Here is a 24,279-nt window from a genome sequence, read left to right on the forward strand (position 1 = left end):
GTAAAAACTATGATTTAAACAACGTTACAGCTCAAATAATACATGAGTTTTAACAGAAAAAAAAGTAAGTTCTTTAATAAAATTATAAGCTTCACATTTCTGCATTTAAACTCCAAAAATGGACACCATTCATTTTGATTAGTATTATTATTATTTAAAGAAAAGGGGAACGAGTAAAAAATAAATAAATAAATAAATAAATTATATATATATATATATATATATATATATATATATATATATATATATATATATATATATATATATATATATATTATTTATTTATTTATTTATTTAATAAATAAATAAATAAATAAATATATTATATATATATATATATATATATATATATATATATATATATATATATATATATATATATATATATATATATATATATTTATTTATTTATGTATTTATTTTTGTGGTAATCGATATTATGCCACGAGTGAAATTGTCATGACACAAATCGTCCTCTAGGGGCAGGCGGAAGCTGCACATGCCATCCGCTGTATCAGAGAGGAAACGGAAATAAACAGAAAAATACAGCAATCTTTCACCAGTTCCATCGGGCGGGGTACAAGAGCTTGATTAGAACAACGATTAAAGATTAATTCAAGTGGATTCCAAGTTCATTAAAACGAGAGGAAGTATCGGCCCTTACCATTGTTGACGAGGGTGAGTACATGAAACCACAGCTTTTCTGACTGCCAACGTAAATGTTTTTTTATTTTTCAAGTTAACAAGAGCAAAGGCCATAAGGCCTGTGTGCTATATGTATTTCCACTAGTTCACCCGCTGCCATTTATGTTCACGAAATCATCCTTATTATTCAATATCTAGATATACTGTCTAGAAGTTGACAAAAGAGGAAACGCAGCCTGCTATGTTGTTTTAGAGGGTCATAAACAACCCTTTTGAACTGCTCTGGAATCAGTTATGTTTATTATTTTTCAGTTTAACGTTAGACATGGAAAATTAATGCTTAAAAACATCAATGTAACTGCTAGGGTGTAAAAGGTATGTTGCTGCATATATGCGCTATATCAGTAAACCGTAAACAATTTAACTTAAATCTAGTTATAATTATTTTTACTTTGTGCGAATGGTGTAAACTTTCTATTATAATACAGTTCTACCCCTCAGTAATTCTGTTATATGATGCTTATTATAAACCAGGTATGATCACGTTGTTTTAAAATGCATATACTGCTAAACAATCACAAGTTGGCCAAAATACTGTCAAATAATTACATGTTGCATTGGAATAATATGGTGAATATCAACATGGTGACATGTTACGTTAATCAGACATATACAAAGCTGTTTGTACTATTTCCGGTGTTTACGCAATTTCACACTAGATATATGATTACGGTAATAGTAGATCATGTGTTTTTTTGCTCACTAAGTTCCTATTAGGTGGTTCAAGCTTTCTATAGAAGTGTTGTTGTACGTTTCATGTACGCGCATGTCTTTTATTACAGCTCGTTTGCATGACCGCGCTTACAGGTTGACTTATATCTGCGCAATCCTTGATATTTGCGAATATTATTCCGTGCACGTTCTTCAGCGCTTTAACTTTATCAAGCATTGCGTTGTCGAACGCTATGAAATCCTGACTGTCTATTGGTCGAACGCCAGACGTTCGGAAATGTCCTGGACGTTGATTGGCCGAGTCCTCTTCGTTGCGCTAATCTGATTGGACGATGCTGGATGCCTGCGACGCGTAATTGGACGCTTGAGACGTCAAGCAGCCGGGTTTCCTTCCTCTTTTGCTTTTTAATGCCAGTTGTATCGCTGGGCGCGGCCTCATTGGACAACCTAAAGCCAAGTTGTGCGTTCATATCAACACTATTGAATCCTGTCGGGTTTTTGAATAGGTTTTCATTTCTTTACAGGTTTCTCGCCGTGACCTTTATGTGAGGATCGCGACGAGAGAGAGACTTGGGACAGAGAGAGAGAGACAGGTGGAGAGACAGTGTCTCATTGTGTCTCAGTGATCATTGTGTCTACTTAGATCTGTGCTTATCATCTCTATTGAGATCTCATTGTCTGGTCCTCTGGTCGACAAGGAAATAAACTGCACTAAGAGGCTTTTACCACTGCTTCACTGTACCTTATTACATAGGTGACATCATGGAGGCCATTGCCAAGTATGATTTCAAAGCAACTGCAGATGATGAGCTGAGTTTTAAACGTGGGGAAATATTGAAGGTAAGTCAGGATTATTTAATATGTATTGGTATTCATTAACAGGGTTGGGAGTGTTACTTTTTAAATGTATTCCACTACAGATTACAGAATACATGCTGTAAAATGTCATTTGTAATGTATTCTGTTGGATTACTCAAGGTCAGTAATGTATTCTAAATACTTTAGATTACTTCTTCTGCACTGGTAGATTTTTTTTCACTTGTTTTGACTATAAAAACTCTGCCAGTACAGTAAGACAAAATACACGTTAAAAATACATTCTCTGAAAAACCTAAATATCTTATGCAGTGTTGTAAAGATAAATCTAATTGATATTTTTACAGGACAGCAATCCAAAAATTATCAAGAATACAATTTTTGCCCTAATATCAAAGGTCTGACTAGAAAAAAGAAATTATGATCCAACGTGAATTTTCTTGATAAAAAAAAAAAATGATCGTGCCTGGTAACATGTGCATGTAAAATGGCTAGAAATAGCGTTTTAGCTTAGCGTAAAGCTGACAATTTGCACAAGGTTTATTTCTATTTCTTCTGCTCCAAACTTCAAACTTACTTCTCTGTCTGCTCGTATGAATGTAACACATCATAAGAAAGTGTTTCACCGCTGTTCAAATGCACTTTGGATCGCATCATTTATATGTATGAATGTTTTCCATCTGAAAGGACTAAATATTAAATGAATCAAATGACAATAAAATGCAAAGTAATCTCTTCAGTAATCAAAATACTTTTAGAATGTAACTGTATTCTAATTATCAATTATTTAAACTGTAACTGTAGTGGAATACAGTTACTTATATTTTGTATTTTAAATACGTAATCCCATTACATGTATTTCATTACTCCCCAACCCTGTTCATTAACATAAAGTACGTAATCATTTACAACTTGGGGTATTGTTTATCTAGATCAGACTGTTTACTTTGTGTAATATGTGTATTATTGCTGTATGATCTGATTACAAATTAACTACTGAAAAATTACCTCCGAGTCATACTGTGTTTGCATTAATTAGGTTGTTATTTATTGATTAGTTTGGTGTCCTGGAAGTATTATTTGTCCTTCACATGAATTAGAATGGATGATTATGTTTTGAATAAGGAAGTGCTTCAAAAATGTATTACTGCTCTCAGTATATTGCCATCATAAAAATATGTGGACGTGTTCGTTTACATTTATCAGGTGCTTTTGTCCATAGCCTCTTACAAATGAAAATAACACAAGCCATTTAGGCTATTAAGAAGAAATTTGTAATGGACTGCATTTGAAATTGCGGATCTAGGTATGCTGTGGTTGTTATATGTTTTGTTGGTATATAAAAAATTATAAGGGTTGAGTTTGATCAAATCAATCTTTAAGATGCATTTATTGTTTACAAAGAATAGTTCAAAGATCTGATCTGACCTTGCATTTCTTCAGATTTTCAAAAAAAAAATTTTATTTATTTTTTTTATATCAGTTTGGGCTATTTTACTGTGCATTTCAAGGCCATTTGATTTCATTTCCTCAATTCTAAAATCTCCTCCATACAGCAGCTTTTCAGAATGACTTTACACAAGCGCTCCATTTCTCTTTCCTCTTTTTGCTGCATGCTAATCTCGATCGCAGCTCCTGTTAATCTGGCCAGACTTGACCGCTGTATGTCACTGTCCGGTTTATGTAAAGCCGCGATCTCTCGTTCTCTCCCTAAAGAGAGTTCAAGCCGCCCCTCTTTGAGCTGGATTGCAAAATATCAGGATGTGCGTTGAAAGGGGCTTGCACTCAAGTGCTTGGAGATTTAAATGCAATCATTCTAATCCTTCAAATTAAACTTTCTTACATCGTGTGTGTCACGTAAGCCTGTCATAAGCACGTCAACTGCATAATTTCTTTGATCTGATTTCAGCCTGAGATTATCATCAGATCTGTCTCTTTCTAATGGGATGGTAGACTCGCTAAAATGTACTACCTCTATACCATTTTTCTGAAGTGTTGTAGCAGAAAACAAATGGCATTGTGATGGATTACAGCCTCGGTCTGGTCTTCTAATGGGTTCTTTTTGCGACTTTAGATTATAGAGTTGGATAATACTTTTAGAACGGGAGTGTTATTCTGAGGAATGCAACAAACAACCATATATGTTTTTGTATGGTTTCTTTTCTGTCCTACATATACTAAGAGACCTCACTTTCAGTCTGTATATACTTTGGTAGGCCCGAAACGTACTCTACACCGGCACGAGAATGCAAACGATTCTATCTATGGAAGATTGATTTGACATGCTGTTGTGTTCTGAAACGTGTCAGTACGATTAAAAATGCATCACAAGTACACGTCGCAGTGTGCCTTAAAGGAAGTTCAATACAAATTAAGCTCAATCGACAGCATTTGTGGCATAATGTTGATTACCACCAAAACTAATTTTGACTTGCCCCTCCTTTTCTTTTAAAAAAAAAAAAAAAAAGCAAAAATTTGGGTTACAGTGAGGCACCTACAAAGGAAGTGAATGGTGCCAATCCGTAAACGTTAAAATACTCACTATTTCAAAAGTATAGCCACAAGACATGAACAATATGAGCGTTAACATGATTTTAGTGTGATAAAATCGCTTACCAACATATTCTGTGTAAAGTTATAGCCAATTTTACAACTTCGTTGCCATGACGATGTAATATCAACAAACCCTAAAATGACTGTAAAAACAATTATTTAAACAACTTTACAGCTCAAATAATGCATGAGTTTTAACAGAAGAATGAATGTAAGTGCTTTTATAAAATTATAATCTTCCCATTTCTGCTTTTAAACCCTCCAAAAATTGGCCCCATTCACTTCCATTGGGAGTGCCTCACTGTAACCTCAATTTCTGCTTTTTTTTAAAGGAGGGACGAGTTGAAATGAATGTTTGTGGTAATCAACATTATGACAAAAATGCTGTCGATTGAGCTTAACTTGTATTGAACCTGGAATATTCATTTTAAGGGGAGTTATAGCTGGCATTACCAATTACTAACTTTGGTTACTAACGTCAGTTTAATGGCGCAGCTATTTGATGGTAATTCTGCTGGTAATTGATGTAATTCTGTCACAATGACAATTTGTCTTTACAACACATTTTGTGAAACCTTCTCAACAAAGAGTTGTTGGGTTTCCGTCCCACAATTTGTTTATGCAAATTGTAAATTTGCGCTTAGGAAAACCTGATTGAAAATTCTTGATATGCGCATAAACTCTTAAAATTCGCTTCATAGTTTATGCGCTAGGCAGAGGTGGATTTTCTTACGTTTATTCGCAAAACAATGACATGTTTTGACCATTTGTGCACGTGTTCCCGCTCCTCACAACAAAGCAATTCTTTGAACATAGTCCTTCACATTCAGAAGTGTTTTATCTACAGCTTGTCCTTAAAGTGGGTCCTCACAACCCGCCAGAACAGTTTTGAGCGCCTGCACTCCAAGGTATACGGAAGCTGGCGGCTAATGGACACAGCAGCCATTTCAGTCCTTATTAAATTAGATATTACACTTTTTCTGTGGTGTCTCCTGGCAGCATTTAATAAATGATGTACAGTTGCTCCAATACCGCAAATACAACTCTTCCCTGGAGCAAAGAGGTCATTCAGCTGCTCGATCAAGACCAGGCGGCTCCCTCAAGATAATGCACATGACATACTGGATGGAAAAATTGTGCATTGATATGCATTAGTCAGATGTTTAGAAATGCACTTAAAAAAAAATTATGGATACCCAGGTAGTGGCAAATATAGTGTTGGCCCTATACATTTGAATGTTCTACTGTACTGTGTATCTGAAATGTTTTATTTTATCTAAAGATTAGGGTATGGAATAAAGTACTTGGCTTTACTTTTACAGACAACAAGAATTTAGGGCATTCAGTGATTGGCTCCAAATCTGCCTCCCACAATTCTTCCTTCTCTTCTGCAGTCTGATGGAAACGCACAGAAAAGGGGAGCTTATCTCCCTTATAAGCTCTGCAGGCTTCTCTTAATGCTGTGAAGTTGTTGTTGGTGTTCATGATGAACATAAGGTCATATCTCTTCAGTAAGTTTTCTTACGTTTGTGTCTAGATTGTAAGTTCTGGCTGTTTTTCTTCAGTCAGAATTGCTTCTTTGATTTGATGAGGAAGTGATTCTTCAAAGCATGCAAAAAAGACCATTAGTCAGGAAGGGTGCTAAAAGAAGATCCTGAGAATAGATGCACTTCTTAATTTCCGCTATTAGCATTACAACATTTTCTGAAGAAAATGTGAGTGGGGTTTGCCCATGCAAAACTCAATGCCACAATGTTAGGGTGTTCGGAGTATTTTTATTGCATGCTATGGTGTACTGGGTGGTTGCTTACTGGAAAAAAGTGCCCACCCAGAAGTATTTATGATATTCTGGTCCCTAGATATTGCTTGGGTCCCTCCCTATCATTTTATCGTCTTCTGGGTGATAAGTTAAGAGTTACATGAAGTTTATACTTGGTAAAGGGTAGTTTTCAAACCAAGCAACATTGCATCAACCGATGGCATGAGTTTCTGTTTGTAACACCAAATAGAAAATGGGGGAATTTTTTGGAATCTGTTTGAAAATGGTAATTGTTTTTGCAGTTTCATTTGGTGAGGCTAGTAGCAGAGAAATTACACACTTCAGCTTTAAGCAAAGTGGCTCCTCCTACTGATGGACCATGAACCTTGATCAAGAGAAGTATCTGTTAATAGCCATGTGCAGCTTCCATCCTTTTTCAAAATAATCTCTTCCCTTTTTATTCTGAGCTCATCAGTCTGTCATGTAAATAACATGTTTTGCCCGAACCACAGCTTAAATCTAGCATCAACGTATTGGAAAATTGTGGTGCAGTACAAACCCCACAGATGGTCTGTAGATCTAGACTGACCCTTATCACTCTACCCTAAAACTCCTCAAAATGAGGTTTGAGTGGTGAGCATGCTACTGTCATCCTTTCATGGCTTCTATTCGGATGCAATATCCAAATAAGTCTCATGAAAGTGCAATTTATCATATAAAGCTGTTACATGTTTATGGATTATGCTTTTTTTAGTAAATGCAAAATGAGTTAAACTGTCAAAAATGATTCAGCATGTGTATTTTCTTGCATTCCTATGACATGCTGCAGTGTTTCATCAAAAAGTTTGCATAAATTTGGATAACGATATTATGCGTAATACCAGAATTCTGAACTTAATGAACTATGCTTCATTTATGCATTGATTAGATAGTGAAGAAAGTGTAATATGAGCAATATCGTTAAAGACACAGATCAATTGATAAGTAAATGTATTATAATAATGGTAAACGATTCTTGTGGCAAGTAGGGCCTAACTAGGCTGTTTATGGTTGCGAAAGCTAAGCTCTTCATTAGGAACTCTAAGTGCCCAATGTTGTCCTCTGCTGTTCGACATGTTGCACATTCTGAGGTGCTATTCTGCTCACTAGTTATACTGAGTGGTCATCTGAGTTACCGTAGCCTTTCTGTCAGCTCGAACCAGTCTGGCCATTCTCCTTTGACCTCTCTCATCAACAAGGCATTTCCATCCGCAGAACTGCCGCTCACTGGGTGTTTTTTGTTTTTGGCACCATTCTGAGTAAACTCTGGAGACTGTTGTGCATGAAAATCAGGAGATCAGCAGTGACAGAAATACTCAAACCAGCCTGTATGGCACCAACAATCATGCCAGGGTCCAAATCACTGAGATCAAATTTTTTTCCCCATTCTAATGGTTGATGTGAACATTAACTGAAGCTCCTGACCAGTATCTGCATGATTTTATGCATTGTAATGCTGCCACACGATTGGCGGATTAGATAATCGCATGAATAAGTAGGTGAACAATAGGGGTGTATAGGTTCTCTGTAAAAAAAACAAACCACACAGTTCGCCAACCACAGTTTGGTAAGCATTTTCTCCGGCGATTCATCTCTAGTTTAATAACGCATCTGGATCATACAGTTTGGTGAAGAAAATAAAGTGCCAAATAGACATGCGCAGTTGTAACCTCAGCTAATGCACCTGTATGGCTCTGTAGATGGACACACTCCACCTGTGTTTCACGTGGGTCAACTTTCTACAGAGAGAATCTGTCCTATTAACTGTTAGTATGTTAAATCAGTTGATGACATTACAGTTCTGCACTCGTTTGTTGGCAAAATGGCAAGCGGAGAGAACAAGCTGCAAAAGAAAAGCCCCTGTGTCATTTAAGTCTCCTGTCTGGGAACTTTTTCTTTATGCAGTTAATTACAACAGTGATGGTCAAAAAACGTTTACAAAACAGGCTTACTGTAGTAAAACCATGATGATTTGTAGTGAGGCAAATCTCTTGAAGTGTCTGTTACCAAATAGAATATTTTTACATTGGATTTGGCAGTAGTTTTTGTTTCCCTGAACATACCGAACCATACCGAAACCGTGACCCTAAAACCGTGATTCAAACCGATCCATGAGAAATTTGAACCGTTACACCCCTAGTGAACAAGCCAAAGTTTGGGGTGGGATTTTCTTAGTTTGTTTTTTTTTTTGTTTTTTAACAGTGGCTTATGAGGAGAGCATTTGGGAAGCCTGTTTGAAGACAGCCATTATTTTTGCTATTCCATTTGGTGATGCTAGTAGAGCAGAAATTACACACTTCACCTATAAGTTTAAATGGTAAAACATTTTTTCAAGCAATTGGTTTTGGTATATGTTTACTTATAAGTTTCATACTAAGTTTGTATAAACAGGTTGACCTCATTGTGAATTGAAATATGGATGGCATGGGATTAATTGCACTGTCCTCTGTGCATGAAGTTTGTCCCATTAGGGGATTGAGTGCATATATTCAAACATTTTATGACAGTGCGTTATCATGCTTTTAACAATGCTTTAGGTTTTAAGACACCACAGATATCAGTGTGACCCCCTCCGGCTTTAGAGGAAGCTTAGGCTTTGTGACCGTGATGTGACAAGCTTGCGTTTGAGAAAACCAAGGGCTTTTTGCATCTTTTTGGTTGTTTTGCTGAATTGATTATGCAACTTACAACAATGTATCTTACTGGGGGCCTGGGTAGCTCAGTGGTAAAGATGCTGGCTATCACCCCTGGAGTTCGCTAGTTTGAATCTCAGGGTGTGCTGAGTGACTCCAGCCAGGTCTCCTAAGCAACCAAATTGGCCCAGTTGCTTGGGAGGGTAGAGTCACATGGGGTAACCTCCTCATGGTCGCTATAATTTCTAGTTCTCGGTGGGGCCCGTGGTGAGTTGAGCGCAGATGCCGCAGTGGATGGCGTGAAGCCTCCACACGCGCTATGTCTCCGTGGCAAAACAAACCACGTGATAAGATGCGCAGGTTGATGGTCTCAGATACGGAGGCAACTGGGATTAGTCATCCCCCACCCGGATTGAGGCGAAACACTACGCGACCACGAGGACTTAAAAGCGCACTGGGAATTGGGCATTCAAAATTGGGTGAAAAAGGGTAAAAATCCCAAAAAAACTATGTATCTTACTGCCAAGTACTTTTACATTTTCGTTTTACATTACTTTTACATACATTTTCATTTTGCTCTGAATGGCTGAATTATTTAGAAGAGACTGGATAACAGAGTAATTTTCTGAAAGACAACATTACTCAATCAAATTTAGCCTACTTCATTAGTAAATATACCAAATTGTATTGTGAATGATACATCAGTGTACATTATTCTAAAGAAAAAATTTTATGGTTTTCTCCGTCTCCAAAATGACTTTTCTGCTGACATAACCAAGGCCTTGTGGGTGGAGGAAAATAATATTCTAGGCTACCAATCATATCCTGATAGATAAAATCAAGTCTGTATCTCTTGAAAATTCTTCACATTATGGAAGTTAAATATACTGTGATTGTTATTTTATGTTTTCTTGAAATGGACAATGCTGGCTGCTGCTTATTTGATTTATTGAAGAATAAACATTGACTGGCTGATAGCTTTCACCAAAAGGCCAGGCATATTTTTAATTGACCTTTTCATTACAATCAGCCTCTACTTACCCCGTAGAGGCTGATTGAACAGGACTGCTCCGTTTATTCATCTTACTAGTCTTTGATGTGACTAAGAGAGAGTTACTCAAAACCTTTGCTTGAGGGGTCGTCTTCTTGCCAGCATAAAAGGGCTGGACAGTTTGCACTGCTGTTTTAAAATGCCCAGTAGCTATGTGCTCGCTTTCCTGTGACAGCACGTCTTATAAATGAGTCTTTATGCTCCAGACTGTTTATTCTAAGAATAACCTGGAGCATTTTTTCCACAAATGAATGAGTCTTTATTGCATTACTCAGAAGTGATTAAAAATATAGAATTTAAGTGGAGTTGAAAGTTGTACTGCTGATAATTACGAATGCACCGGTATTGAATTTCTGAGCAGACACCAATAACCGATAATTCACAGCTTGTTGTGGCTGATAACAATAATTTTACTCAAGCATTGACTCTTGAGACCGCCTGCCTGAAGGAGAGAAGCCACAAGCAAATTAACATAACAGATTATTGGTGAAAAGATCAGCTGAGCTATATATATATAATATTATTATTATTATTATTATTATTATATATTTTTGTGTGTGTGTGTTGTTTTTTTAGATAGCCGATGCCGATATCTAGTGGAAGCTGGCCAATGAACTATTTAAGTAATTAAAATACAGCCTCAATGTATTAAAAATACACTGAACTGAAAATGTAATAAGTAGAAAATACCAATACTCACATTTCTTTAAGGGATAGTTCACCCAAAAAATTTAATTCTCTAATTTACTCACCCTTATGCCATCCCAGATGTGTATGACTTTCTTCTGCAGAGCACAAACAAAGATCTCAGCTCTGTAGGTCCATACAATGCAAGTGAATGGGTACCATTCAGTTTTGAAGCTCCCAAAAGCACATAAAGGCAGCATAAAATTAATCCATAAGATTCCAGTGGTTAAATTGATATCTTCAGAAACAATATAATGGGTGCGGTTGAGAAACAGATCAATATTTATTTTCTTTATTTCACTATAAATTCTCCTTCCTGCCCAGTAGGTGGTGATATACATGAAGAATGCATATCGGCAAAGTAGAATGAAGTAGAAAAAGAAGTAGAATGTGAAAGTGGAGATTGATAGTAAAAAGGACTTAAATATTGAAAAAATATAAAGGTAAATATAGTTGCAAGCAGCAATTAACAGGGTAAGCTATTAAAGTGCTTTAAGTACATATGCAACCAATATTAAATTAGACTGTCCATTATCACCTAAAACAATGATAAAGTGCCTTAATTTTTCAGAACCATCAAGTTAGGTAGCATAGACATATGGCATTTTTTACATTCATGACTATTATAGCGCCACCAAGAGGCAGAGGTACAAAAACAATTTTTGGTGTCCTCAGATTGACGTCCTACATAAATGTAAACAATTTGGTGATATCTCATTCCGTTGAAGAGTTATTACCATTTAAGTAAATATGGCTTTGAGCACACACTTTGAACATTTTGGCGTACCGTTGCGAAAGTTCAAAATGTTTTATTATTATTGATATTGGGACTCCAGAGAATCTCTCTTCACTGGTTGAGTTCCGATCGGGTGAACGGCCTAGGACTAGCTTAAAGTAGTTTTTTAAATAATCTTAAATATTTAACAAATGATTTGATTCACACTAATGCTTCATGAGGCAAAGTTGTTCAGAATGAGGAAATCTATCATATGGTATGAATAACGTGTGTCTGAGTAAAACACAGCGGTATAAATAATGATTTACATGCATGAAAAACAAGTTTTTCTTTTGGGCAAAAGACAAATAGGCCTACCAGGTTTCAATCCAATCGGCCTTATTTAACCCTATATAAATGCTGCTGAAAGCTTATTGGTCGATGGCGGCCATGTTTTTCAAGATATGAGACTGTCCTCATAGACCTTGATGGCACCTTGGACAAAGACACTGCATGCAAAATTTCAAGTTGATCGGACCAAGGGTTCCATAGAGCCATTTTTATATTTTTAATTATAGCGCCACCAAGTGGCAAATGCATGCAATTTTTTGTGTGTGTCCTCAGAATGACCCCATATATAGGTGTACCAATTTTGGTGATATTCCTTTCATGAGTTATAACATTTTAGTAAAATTGGCCACGCCCACTGTGTACGTTTTGGCTTACCGTTTGACGGTTAATAGAAAGTTCAAAATTTCTTTGATAACTTTTCATATTTGGACTCTGCTGAATCTTTCTGCACTGGTTTGGTTCTGATCGGGAGAACTGCACACCTCCATGACGCAAGGAATCACAAGAAAAAATTATTTTGTCCCTAGGCATGAACCCCTAAAAATGCCCCAGGAAATCAATTCCAGGGGACAAATATTGCCCATAATTAAAAAGTTAATTTCTGACACTGATCAAGGGTTATACTGCTGTGCTAAAAACAAGATAAAATTGTGTTAATCAGATCAGATGTGAAATGTCAAATGCATCTTTATTTACGAATGGTTGCAGATTTTTTGCAGAATTCATTTAATTTCTACACAGAGTTTCAGTTTCTCCCCAGTGAATAAAGAATTATTTCAGCAGCTGTCACTTAGCGGCCACTGTATTTAAATTCTAATGACCTGCAAGCTGCTCACTAATGTCTGTCATTTTCCTCTTTATATAGTTGAGTTTATCTGACACATACATTTGCCTCTGGCTGTGGAACTGATGTAAAATAATCCAGGAAATGGTAATAAGGTACAATTTGTTGACGGTGTAATAGCTTTGCTATCGGAACACTGACACAATTTGCATTGACAACAGCAGCCTACATTTGTATGTTTTATACTACTGTTGCCTTCTCTGGTGTAACGTTTTCCTGGTTTCTTTCTCTTTTTGTCTTTCTCCTCCCGGACTGTGGCACACACTGATCTTTTCCTTTAAATGACTCTGTCGAGACAGACAGGATTGAACAGGCTCATGCTCCATTGCCCTCGGCCTTTAGTCAAGCTGAATTTAGCATGTAAGCTACAAGACTCTGTGGCTTCCCTCTTAGTTCATCTGTTCTTGTCTACTTTGCTGTGAAGTCAGAGTGCAAGCGACTACTGGTTGACCGATATGGAGGTTTTTAATGGCCAAAGGTGCTAGAGATATCTACAGTGAAGGGTAGCTGATATAATCCTAAATACATTACTATTAAATTTAATGAAAATACACAATTTTTTTTAACTTTGCAATATCTGTAATAATCTGTGATGGCTTTAAAGAACATAAACAGTTTTTCTGAAAAAGGCATTAGCAGTGGCAAGTCTTTATGAGCCCTGCTATATGTAAGCACAGAAAAGCATCTCGGAAATAGTGAGTTCTTGAGGTCTTTGGCATTCTCAAGCTCATTGTCATATCAGAGGGAACTGCCAGCAGGTTCGTGGTTTCTTCCACCTGGTTTGGAGTTTTCTGATGTGTCCTAGATCTGGAGGTGAGGGCTGTTACCACTGGCTGTTACTTGCACAACCCAATAGTATCCTGAACACATCACTCTTGTTGTGTGTTGTCGAGGTGTTGGATGAGAAGATATCGTGGTGTCTTGGATGTGTGCTTTCAACAATTGTGGCTATATTTGTATTATTTTGATTCTTATTGAATTATACTGTACTGATATTCGGTTCTTGTTAGAGTCATGCCTACCAACTGACCAGGATCTGCTTTTATGGTGTGTGACGAGGAGGAGGGCGTGGCCGGGCCGTAATGTGGACGCCTGGCGCTGAATCATCCCAGTCAGCTGGGAGAGGGATAAAGAGGAGCAGGAGACAGCAGTTCGAGAGAGAGAGAGAGATGCACGTGGATTTGTGTGTGTGCGTCAGTGTTTGTGTTGTGTCTGATTAAAGGTCTTGGTGATTGTTCATCCGGTTCCCGCCTCCTTTCCTGATAAGCAAGAGACCTTTTTGTTACATGGTGGAAAGAAAATTAATTTCATAAAGGTTTGTTAAAGAAACAAAAAATAATTTAATGAATATGTCATACTTGTTATTTTTAACCTGGCTTTCATTGTAATTTATGAGTAATCAATTACTCATTTTTTGTGGGTTTGAATACTCAACTAGCAGCAAAATGAGAAGATGCTAAAGTTCAATAACACCTTTTATTATTAATCATTTGTGGTCGACTAGTCTGGAATTTTCAATGAGCACCTTTACATGCAGGATCTTACATCTATTATGCTTAATAAGCTGACAGTGTGGAAGGTCATGAAAACACCTTTCATCAGTGGTTTAAGCCAAAACTGATCGGCAGACATATTTGCCCATTACTCCAATTCCTCTCTGCATGTAAACACCTTTATCAGCGTTTTTACCGGCTTATCTAATGTGTGCAAGTGTTGTGCACATGACCATATATGTTTTGATGTCAAAAGCAGAGAATAACCTGATGATTTCAAATCTCATGTAAATGCGATTCTCTTGCGTTGTTTTTTTTCTTCTTCATTTTTTTAAAGAAGCTGATTTTTGGTAGTTATCAGCATATTTGTGTGCATGTAAACACACTCTTTGTCTTATGCTGATATCTGGAGTGCAGGATGGCCGATGGCTGATATAATGCCAATTTATGATGCAATTTAATGATAACAGATAAGTTAGAATTGTTGAAATCATTGCAATAAACAGTTATTTCACCATGCAATATAGCTCATTAGTCTAACTGATACTGAATTCAACTGATGAGCAGTCACAGGTTTGTCACATATTTTACAACAAATGTAATGTGCCTCAACTAAGATTTAAAAGCCATATCTATCCATTTTGTAATTGTTGTTAAATGTTAGCTTCTTATCCTAAACGTACAACAGTTAAAAGGCTGGTCATATATAAGGATAGACCTTACTCTTAGGCTGATTGCTTGCACAACAATGACAACAGTCAGATGGTATTACCTTGATTTTATTGGTGATCAATGGAAAGAGGCTCCTCAAACTGAAAGCAAGGCTGTGACCTTCTGACCTACTCCAAACGTCTTTTCCACTACAGTGTTTGAGTAGAGCTGTACTCCGTTAGGCCAAGGTTGCAAGCATTGTTGCATTACATTTAACATTACATTAAGGATGGTCTGCTCTCAAACTATTTTTATAGTCGTTGGAAGTATGTTAGGCCAGTAAGCTTTACTAGTAAATTAGATAATGCATTTTAGCATTGAAAAAAGAATGCATTGCACCATACCTATAAAACCCAATTCTGCACAAGGTTAAATTCTCCTGTAGTCACACGTCAACACATATTGTCCTACAACTTTTTGGTAGAATGAAATGTTTGTTTTTCAGTTCATGAAACTTTCAGAAACTCATGCATTTACCTAACTTGTTTCATTTAGGATATGTAGGATGAGCGCGACATTATTGCAAATAATATATAAGCCCTCATATGACTCTGATTCTCTAGACGAATTTGGCCCTGTCATAGTAATTAAGATAAGTGCTGTATCAGGGCAAATCCGACTGCGGCAATGAATATTCATGAACTCTAGGGATATGAATGTACCAGCTTTTTAGGACAATGTGTCTATGTTCCATTACACCTAGCATTATTGTTAGTGAAATTAGGATTGAGATCCTAATATATGTACATCTGTTGGCATGTATTTAAATAGGAGGCTGTAGTTTTTTTTTTTAAGTGTAGAATTTCTAATATATAACCATTGTTGTGGGGGTTATAACTAGGGATGTGCGAGACTAGTCGAATAAACGGTTCTGATGCTGCTAGTCGACACTGGAATTACTAGTCGGTTAATATTTCCCCCCATTAAAGTGATCATAATTTTTACACATTTACGTTTGGCTTTATGTTTTTACAGAGGCTGCACTTAAATTACTATCATATTAATGTTACATATTTTAAATAGAATTAATAATACAAATATTATTTAAAAAAGAGGATATCTGGAGCAGATACAGAGTTTAATTTCACCTCAGGCTGCGCGTGCTTCTTCCCTCTCTCACTCGTGGCGCGCGCAGGAAAATGTTCTCTCGCTAGACAAGTAAACTCAGCAAAGTAGTTATGAAATCACTTCGGTGGTGCAGGAATCAGCTTTCCAAATGTTTGAAAATCCCTAAGGATGTTTTCACATTTGAGTCGTCTTTACATCTGTGCATGCTTGGATGTTATTTTTCCACTGAGCGGGCTTTTTCAAGCGCAGGATAGACGCCTCAGGTGAGTCAAGTCCCGTCTTTCACCAGACCATGTCGACATGTTAATTTTACTCATCAAAAAATTTATGCTTTTGAGTGAGTAGCCTAGAAAATAACTGTTTTAGACTAGGTATGCCATTTTTCTAATCTGCTGATTAAGAATGCTATTTTCAATGAGGTGCCGACTGCTTAACGGGTTAAACTATCTTTTATTCTGTGTGCACGTCATGTTTAGAATACATTAGCTTTATTGCAGGCTACATCACAGGCCTGTTTTTTCTATCCTATAGCTACTTTTTTTTTTTTTTTTTTTTTTTTTTTTTAACATCGTAACTGTTGGTTAACGTTCTTTACCGAACAGCTGTCATATTAGATCAATGGTTAATGCTCGACTGCATGTCGTGAAATACGTGCAACTTTTCAGCGCATATTCTCTCTCATAGATTTGTCTTAGTCTACCTGTTAATTATTTTCAACAATGTCCTGACTGTTTTAATATGTTAAGTAACTTTTACTTGGTGATTTCCGTTTAGAACAGGCTTTTAGGGTTGTTCCATTGATCCTGCACTATTCATTCAATTGTTTTCAATAAATATGTCTATTAAATATTTGCTAACGTTGATTCGATGAATGCGTGTCATGTTCTATATTTATAATTGTAATGTACAATGATCATAATTCAAGGCGAGCACGTCGCAAATAAATGCCCCTTTTCAGTGGAATTTAGCATCGGATTTGGAATAGATTAAGTATTTTAAATGGGTTGCATAAAAACATGTTTTTTTGTTGTTGTTGTTTTACTGTTTTCTGAAGTTTGGTTTCTCTCTAGACTAGTCGGTTACAAAACTTCCGTTTAAACGACAGTCACAATAGTCGTAGTGCACATCCCTAGTTATAACGTTTTTAAAAGTCAACATGAAGTGGCGTTTGCAACCCATTTTACTTCCGTAATGTAAAAAATTTCCAAGAAAAATGGATTTAAATTGATTTAATTTTGTGGAAAGTAGTCTTTATATGACAAGTGGTTGGAGGGGAGGGGTTGAAAAAAAGATGGCTTGGTGATGTCAGCCGAAAGAAAAGTTAAAGAGGGAGCTAATTTGGAGCTATTACATTAATACGAGATTTTGTAAAGACAAACATTGTTTTTTGGATTGACGTGCGCCAATGAATCGTTCACGACAATGCACCAAGCATGTATTTGCGTATTGAATCCATTGTGTGTTCATGTTGACATAGTAAACAATAGAGTTGCATTGTGATTAAAAAAAGTGACATGGAAAATTGTGTGATTAGTTACAAATATTGGTTTATTTGACATTGTTGGTGAACAGATTATAAACACTCGTGAGCTGGTGAAGAATTGACAAAATTGCGCATCCCACTCAATCTCTGCTACTCGAACATTTTATATTGTTTTTACAGTGTGTGTAAATGTCAACAGTACTTTGTATTGTCTTTACATTGACAGGCTGCATTCCTGTCGACCCCAATGAACCACAGCCTCTAAATTTAAGGTCACGTTTCGACGTGTGGGATATTTTATGGATCTTGCCATGTTAGAAGTCAAAGAAATAAATGGTGAGAGACCAAATGTGTAGGCTAATGCTCTGCAAACAGCATGGGTGTACACAAGGTGCACGCTTGAAGAAATCCCCCTGAAATCGTTCAGAGAGACATGTGACCGAAAGGTTTTCAGTGCCACTATCGAGTTTTCGTATTACTAATCAACCTCTTAAAAAAAGACACGTTTGATTTGTGGAAACAAGAACTTCTACAAGAACATGGTCAGATTTTTCTCACTACTTCTATGTGAAGTCTACATCTTAAAATGTTATAAAGGAAAATGGAGAGTCACCTCATCTGCTTAATGGAAGTTCTGAATCGTTTTCATTGGAAGCCAGCGAAGAGATGGACTCGCTTTAACTATTCATTACTTATTGCAAAGTGAAGGAGAGATAAATTAATAGAAGTACTAGAGTGGCTTTGGATGCAGAAAATGGGCCCTATGTAAAAACTCAACTCCAATTTTCAAAAAAGTCCTAAATGTTAGGATAGGAAAGTGGTAAGCAAATGAAATTTTAATTTCTGAAGACGGTTACGGAAAGTTTAATGTAGCCATCTGTCTTTGTGCAATAATTGAAAAGGACTGTCCGAACATTGCAGACATGAAAATGTTCCAGACAATAATGTTCCATTTTTGATGAAGAGGGACAAAATTATTCTAATGTCCCTAACTCTGATCTGATGGCGAATGCTCATCTTTTTAGCAGCACAAAGAGCATGTTGACTTTTTTTCTTTTTCAAAATGGGTCATGGTGGTTATTTTAAGCTTTATTCTTGCCATTTATTTTCAATGGGTTTGGTTTTAGGTTCTCAATATTTTATAAATTGTGAGTGCAGGGCTTAAAAGTAAGGTGGCAAAGAGTGAAAATGGATGAAAACTACGTTTTACAATTACCATTGTCTCTTTATATAGCAGTTATCTTACATTGTCCATTCCAACACTTTTCCCCCCTCAGGCATTAATCACTTCAAAGCTATAATTTGTAAAGCCCTTTTGTCTTGTGCATGGAACCAGTGGATTTTTCTACGGATAGATTTAGCTTCCTAAATCGATTTTGTAATCCCAAAAATAAAAATGAACCTAAAGCTGACTGTCAAGTTTTTAAAGAAAACTCATTTTCATTTGTCTCAGTCAGTAGTAGTCATGTGGATGTAAAGATATGCTCTCAGATCTTTTTGAGGATGTTTGTTAATGGAATGCATGGTATTTTCCATTTTCAAACTATTGTGCCATTTTATTACGGTAATTGTTTGGTGAGAACTTTGTCTAATGGTGAGTCTACCCAAACTTCCCATCCGGCCTGTATGGTTAAAGACCACATGTTAGAAACATTTTCATGTAGATCATCATGACCACAATGGTTTCTAATCTCTGAAGCAGGCATGTAATGATCGCACAGTATTTGATATTGCCTTTTTGAATAGCATATTTACTTCTTGATGCCAACAAACCTTATATTTCATTATACCCTTGCATATGTCTGTATGTACAGTGTGTGTGTGTGTGTATGTATGCAAGCATGTTTTCATAACAGTAATACTGTAGTTTATATATTTATATATATATATATATATATATATATATATATATATATATATATATATATATATTCTCACTACTGGTCAAAAGTTTTGAAACACTTACTCATTCTTTATTATAATTGTTTTTCACATTTTAGAAAAATAGTAAAGTCATCAAAACTATGGAATAACATAAATGTAACTATGGGAATTATGTTGTGACTAAACAAAATCCATAATAAATCAAAACTGTGTTATATTTTAGCATCTTCATAGTAGTCATCCTTTGCCTAGAATTTGCAGACATGTACTCTTGACATTTTCTCAACCAACTTCTTGAGGTATCACCCCGGGATGATTTTTAAACAGTATTGAAGGAGTTCCCATCTATGTTGGGCAATTATTGGCTGCTTTTCTTTATTTTTTGGTCCAAGTCATCAATTTCAAAAACTTTTTTTTTTTTCATAGTTTTATAATGAAATAAATTAATATGGTGGCACAATTATATTTTTGTCTAGAAAACTAATTTCAAACATTTAAGCATACGCCTTCAGATTAAAAGATTTTTAAGATCATGGGAAACATTTCAGTTAAGTATTTCAAAACTTTTGACCGGTAGTGTGTGTGTGTGTGTGTGTATGTGTATGTGTGTGTATATATATATATATATATATATATATATTATATATATAGATAGATATAGATAGATAGATAGAGATATATACAATCCAACATTGAAATTATACAATCAACAGTTAATACATGCAACTTAAAAGAGATTCACTCAAAAATTAAACATTTACTCACTTTCCGGTTTCCAAACCCCTGTGACATACAAACGTGTGTGTGTGTGTGTGTGTGTGTGTGTGTGTGTGTGTGTGTCAGAGTAAATAATGACAGACATTTCATTTTTTAGTGAATCTCTTAAGTTGCATGTACCAACTGTTGATTGTATAATTTCAATGTTGGATTGTATAGATAGAATATGAATGTGGAAAATTAAAGGATTATCAACAAACATGATGCTGTGAAGTAGCTGTCATAAATGTCATGGTATTATCATAAAGACTTTTCCAAATATTGACTCACTTGGAAATTTTCAGCTCAGAGTCGTGGGGTTTTGAATCACACTGCAAGTAGAAAGCAGAAGGAACTCTAAAAATGCACTTTGGTTTATGTTCTCAGATTAATTTTGTACGTGCCATAATTAAATCTAGAGCCTTTGAAATGAGAGATTCTTCACCACTCTCATCTCCCTTTCATCATGAAGGATTTGTTTTTGTTTTTAAAGATTCTTATCAAATTTAAGTTGTTTTTCAAATTCAATGTGGAGCTTATTTCAGAAAGGGCAGATGCTATCACGACCCAGCATTTCTTTTCTTTTTTCAAAATGTCCTACTTAACTGAAATTTGCTGAAATTTAAAGAGCTTTTACATTTACAGGAAATTTATTACCAGGCCTGAATTTATAGCTGAAATTATCTGCTTTATAAAATGATTTCTTAATCAGAATCAGAATGAGCTTTATTGCCAAGTGTGCTCACGTACATAAGGAATTATTTTTTGGTGATAGGAGAAACAAGCAAGCAAGTGCACACAGAACATTACAGTGAGACACAGAATATAAAACAAGGTAAGAGTATAAATAGACATACATATAACATAGAATGGTATATGTACATATGCAAGTGGTAAGATATGTGCAAGGTAGGGGTATGTACAGTTATTGAATTAAATATGTGAATTGACATATGTACATGTCATTTTTATACATTATTGCACTATGGGAGTCCTGAAGGCAGTTAATTGTTCATGTGGTAAATGGCCTGAGGGTAAAAACTGTTCTTGTGCCTGGTTGTCCTGGCATGGAGTCCTCTGTAGCGCCAGCCAGAGGGCAACAGTTCAAAAAGGGATTGGGCAGGGTGTGTGGGGTCCAGAGTGATTCTTCCCGCACGTTTCCTCACTCTGGAGATGTACAGGTCTTGGAGCGTGGGCAGGGGGGCACCAATAATCCTCTCAGCAGTCCTGACTGTCCGTTGTAGTTTCCTTCTGTCTGATTTGGTGGCTGAACCAAACCAGACAGTTATAGATGTACACAGGACAGACTCAATGACGGCTGAGTAGAACCAAGTCAGCATCTCCAGTGGCAGGTTGAACTTCCTCAGCTGGCGAAGGAAGTACAGCCTCTGCTGAGCCTTCACAATCAGGCTCCAGACTGCGACTAAAATGGTCGCAAATGTGACCAAAAATAATTGATTGCGACAATAATTTAAAATCTATTCGCCACTGGCGACAGTCAGGTTGTGCGCGTTCATATGCTGTTTCGTCAGATATCTTGTGAGTTATTGAATATATTTTTAGAACATGCACAATCAGTGTGTCTCGCACCGCTTTTCACCCGTTCTGTTTCAGATGAGCTCGTGTATTGCATGCAACAACAAACCCAGTGCTAGAGAGCCATGAACAAATTACTCTTTTGAACCGGATCTTTTTCATGAATAAAATGAAAAAGAACTGAGGGTTTCAACTCAGGTTAGCAGTTGGAATCAGATTCACTTTCTCAGCGAATCAGCTGTCAGTGCGCTCACAACTGGGAGCGCAGATAAAATAATGTGTATTTCAGGCTTCTTTATAATTAAAAGTCTCGTATTGTGTACCAATTTTTTCTTCTGGTAACTATTGATTGGGATTGGAGTAGCACAATAAACTGCATCTGGGATTTCATTCAGTTTGCACTCTTGTAGTCTCTGTGTCTGGGGCCATACGGTAACAATAAAGTATGACTAAGGCAATATTTTAAAACAATTATATATATATATATATATATATATATGAGTCAATTGGAGGTGTACCTGTGGATGTATTTTAAGGCCTACCTTTAAACTCAGTGCCTCTTTGCTTGACATCATGGGAAAATCAAAAGAAATCAGCCAAGACCTCAAAAAACAATTGTGGACCTCCAAGTCTGGTTCATCCTTGGGGGCAATTTCCAAAAGCCTGAAGGTACCACGCTCATCTGAACAAATAATAGTACGCAAGTATAAACACCATGGGGCCATGCAGCCATCATACCGCTCAGGAAGGAGACGCATTCTGTCTCCTAGAGATGAATGTAATTTGGTGCGTAAAGTGCAAATCAATCCCAGAACAACAACAAAGGACCTTGTGAAGATGCTGGAGGAAACAGATAGACATGTATCTATATCCACAGTAAAATGAGTTATATATCAGCATAACCTGAAAGGCTGCTCAGCAAGGAAGAAGCCAATGCTCCAAAACAGCCATACAAAAGCCAGACTACAGTTTGCAAGTGCACATGGGAACAAAGATCTTACTTTCTGGAGAAATGTCCTCTGGTCCGATGAAACAAAAATTTAACTGTTTGTCCATAATGACCATCGTTATGTTTGGAGGAGAAAGGGTGAGGCTTGCAAGGCGAAGAACACCATCCCAACCGTGAAGCATGGGGGTGGCAGCATCATGATGTGGGGGTGCTTTGCTGCAGGAGGGACTGGTGCACTTCACAAAATAGATGGCATCATGAGGAAGGAAAATTAAGTGAAAATTCCAGCAACTTGTGTGAGAAGCTTGTGGAAGGCTACCAAAACATTTGACCCAAGTTAAACAATTTAAAGGCAATGCTACCAAATACTAGCAAAATATATGTAAACTTCTGACACACTGGGAATGTGATGAAAGAAATAAAAGCTGAAATAAATCATTCTCTACTATTATTCTGACATTTCACGTTCTTAAAATAAAGTAGTGATCCTAACTGACCTAAGACAGGGTATGTTTTCTATGATTAAATGTAAGGAATTGTGAAAAACTGAGTTTAAATGTATTTGGCTACGGTGTATGTAAACTTCTGACTTCAACTGTGTGTGTGTGTGTGTGTGTGTGTGTGTGTGTGTGTATGTATGTATGTGTGTGTGTGTATATATATATATATATATATATATATGCTTTTGACACTTAGGACAATTGAGGGACTTGTACACAACAATTACACAAGGTGCAAACATTCATTGATGCTCAAGAAGACAACACACTACTATATGCATACTAAAGTTTATGTAAATATCTGTAATGTAGATTCTGAAGAGCAGTACTAAATAAAAAAAAACATTTTATCTCTTATATTTGTATAAATTATGAAAGGGGTGTGAACATTTATGAGACAAAAGGGAATGCAAACTTATCTTCTCAACTATATTTACTGTTTATTAAACCTTCGATGAATGGGTTATCACCTGACTTCCTTTTCTTCTGCTTTCTATCTTGTTTCTGAACACCATTCTAAATTGAGAAAATCTTTGATTTGTTTAGTAAAAACAGCCATTTGGCTCCTTAATGTTTCATTAAACTCATTTTTTTTTTTTTTTTGTCTTCTGCTGAAGTCCACTGTCATCTCCACTGTTTTGAGCATGTTCAGCTCAAGGTTGTTGCACCAGACAGCCAGCTGTTCAACCTCCCGTCTATATGCAGACTCGTCACCGTCATGGATGAGGCCAATGACCGTGTTGTCGTCTGCAAACTTCAGGAGCTTGACAATGGGGTCCTTTGCAGTGCAGTCATTCATGTACAGGGAGAAGACCAGTGGAGAGAGAACGCTGGTGCTAATATTGAGGGTCCCGTATGTGATTTTCCCCAATCTCACTAGTTGCTGCCTATCTGTCAGCAAGCTGTTGATCCACTGACAGATTGTGGTTGGCATTTTTGAATGATGTATTCAGTATGTACAAGAACAATACAATAATTTGTGTGTTATTAGTTAAAACACATTTTTTAATTCCAGAAGGGTTCACATACTTTTTCTTGCCACTGTATTTGATATGTGATAATCTGTGATGAATG

At 36.4% G+C, this 24,279-nt stretch overlaps 1 protein-coding gene across 2 annotated transcripts in view; it reads left to right on the forward strand.

Annotated features, from left to right (window-relative positions):
• Nucleotides 1-535: 535 nt before the first annotated feature.
• The window catches only part of LOC127452074 (growth factor receptor-bound protein 2), a 53,902-nt gene continuing 30,158 nt past the window's right edge, over nucleotides 536-24,279 (forward strand). The window contains exons 1-3 of one of the 2 annotated variants that reach the window (XM_051717249.1): nucleotides 536-678; nucleotides 1,902-1,970; nucleotides 2,132-2,217. In XM_051717249.1, the coding sequence (XP_051573209.1) occupies nucleotides 2,140-2,217 (78 nt within the window). In that variant the 5' untranslated portion in view covers nucleotides 536-678; nucleotides 1,902-1,970; nucleotides 2,132-2,139. Of the gene's footprint in view, nucleotides 679-1,901; nucleotides 2,218-24,279 lie in introns of both variants that reach the window. The other variant, XM_051717248.1, reaches the window with a different exon arrangement.

The sequence above is a fragment of the Myxocyprinus asiaticus genome, chromosome 14 (genome assembly GCF_019703515.2).
Source record: "Myxocyprinus asiaticus isolate MX2 ecotype Aquarium Trade chromosome 14, UBuf_Myxa_2, whole genome shotgun sequence".
In the NCBI taxonomy this organism is placed as follows: domain Eukaryota; kingdom Metazoa; phylum Chordata; class Actinopteri; order Cypriniformes; family Catostomidae; genus Myxocyprinus; species Myxocyprinus asiaticus.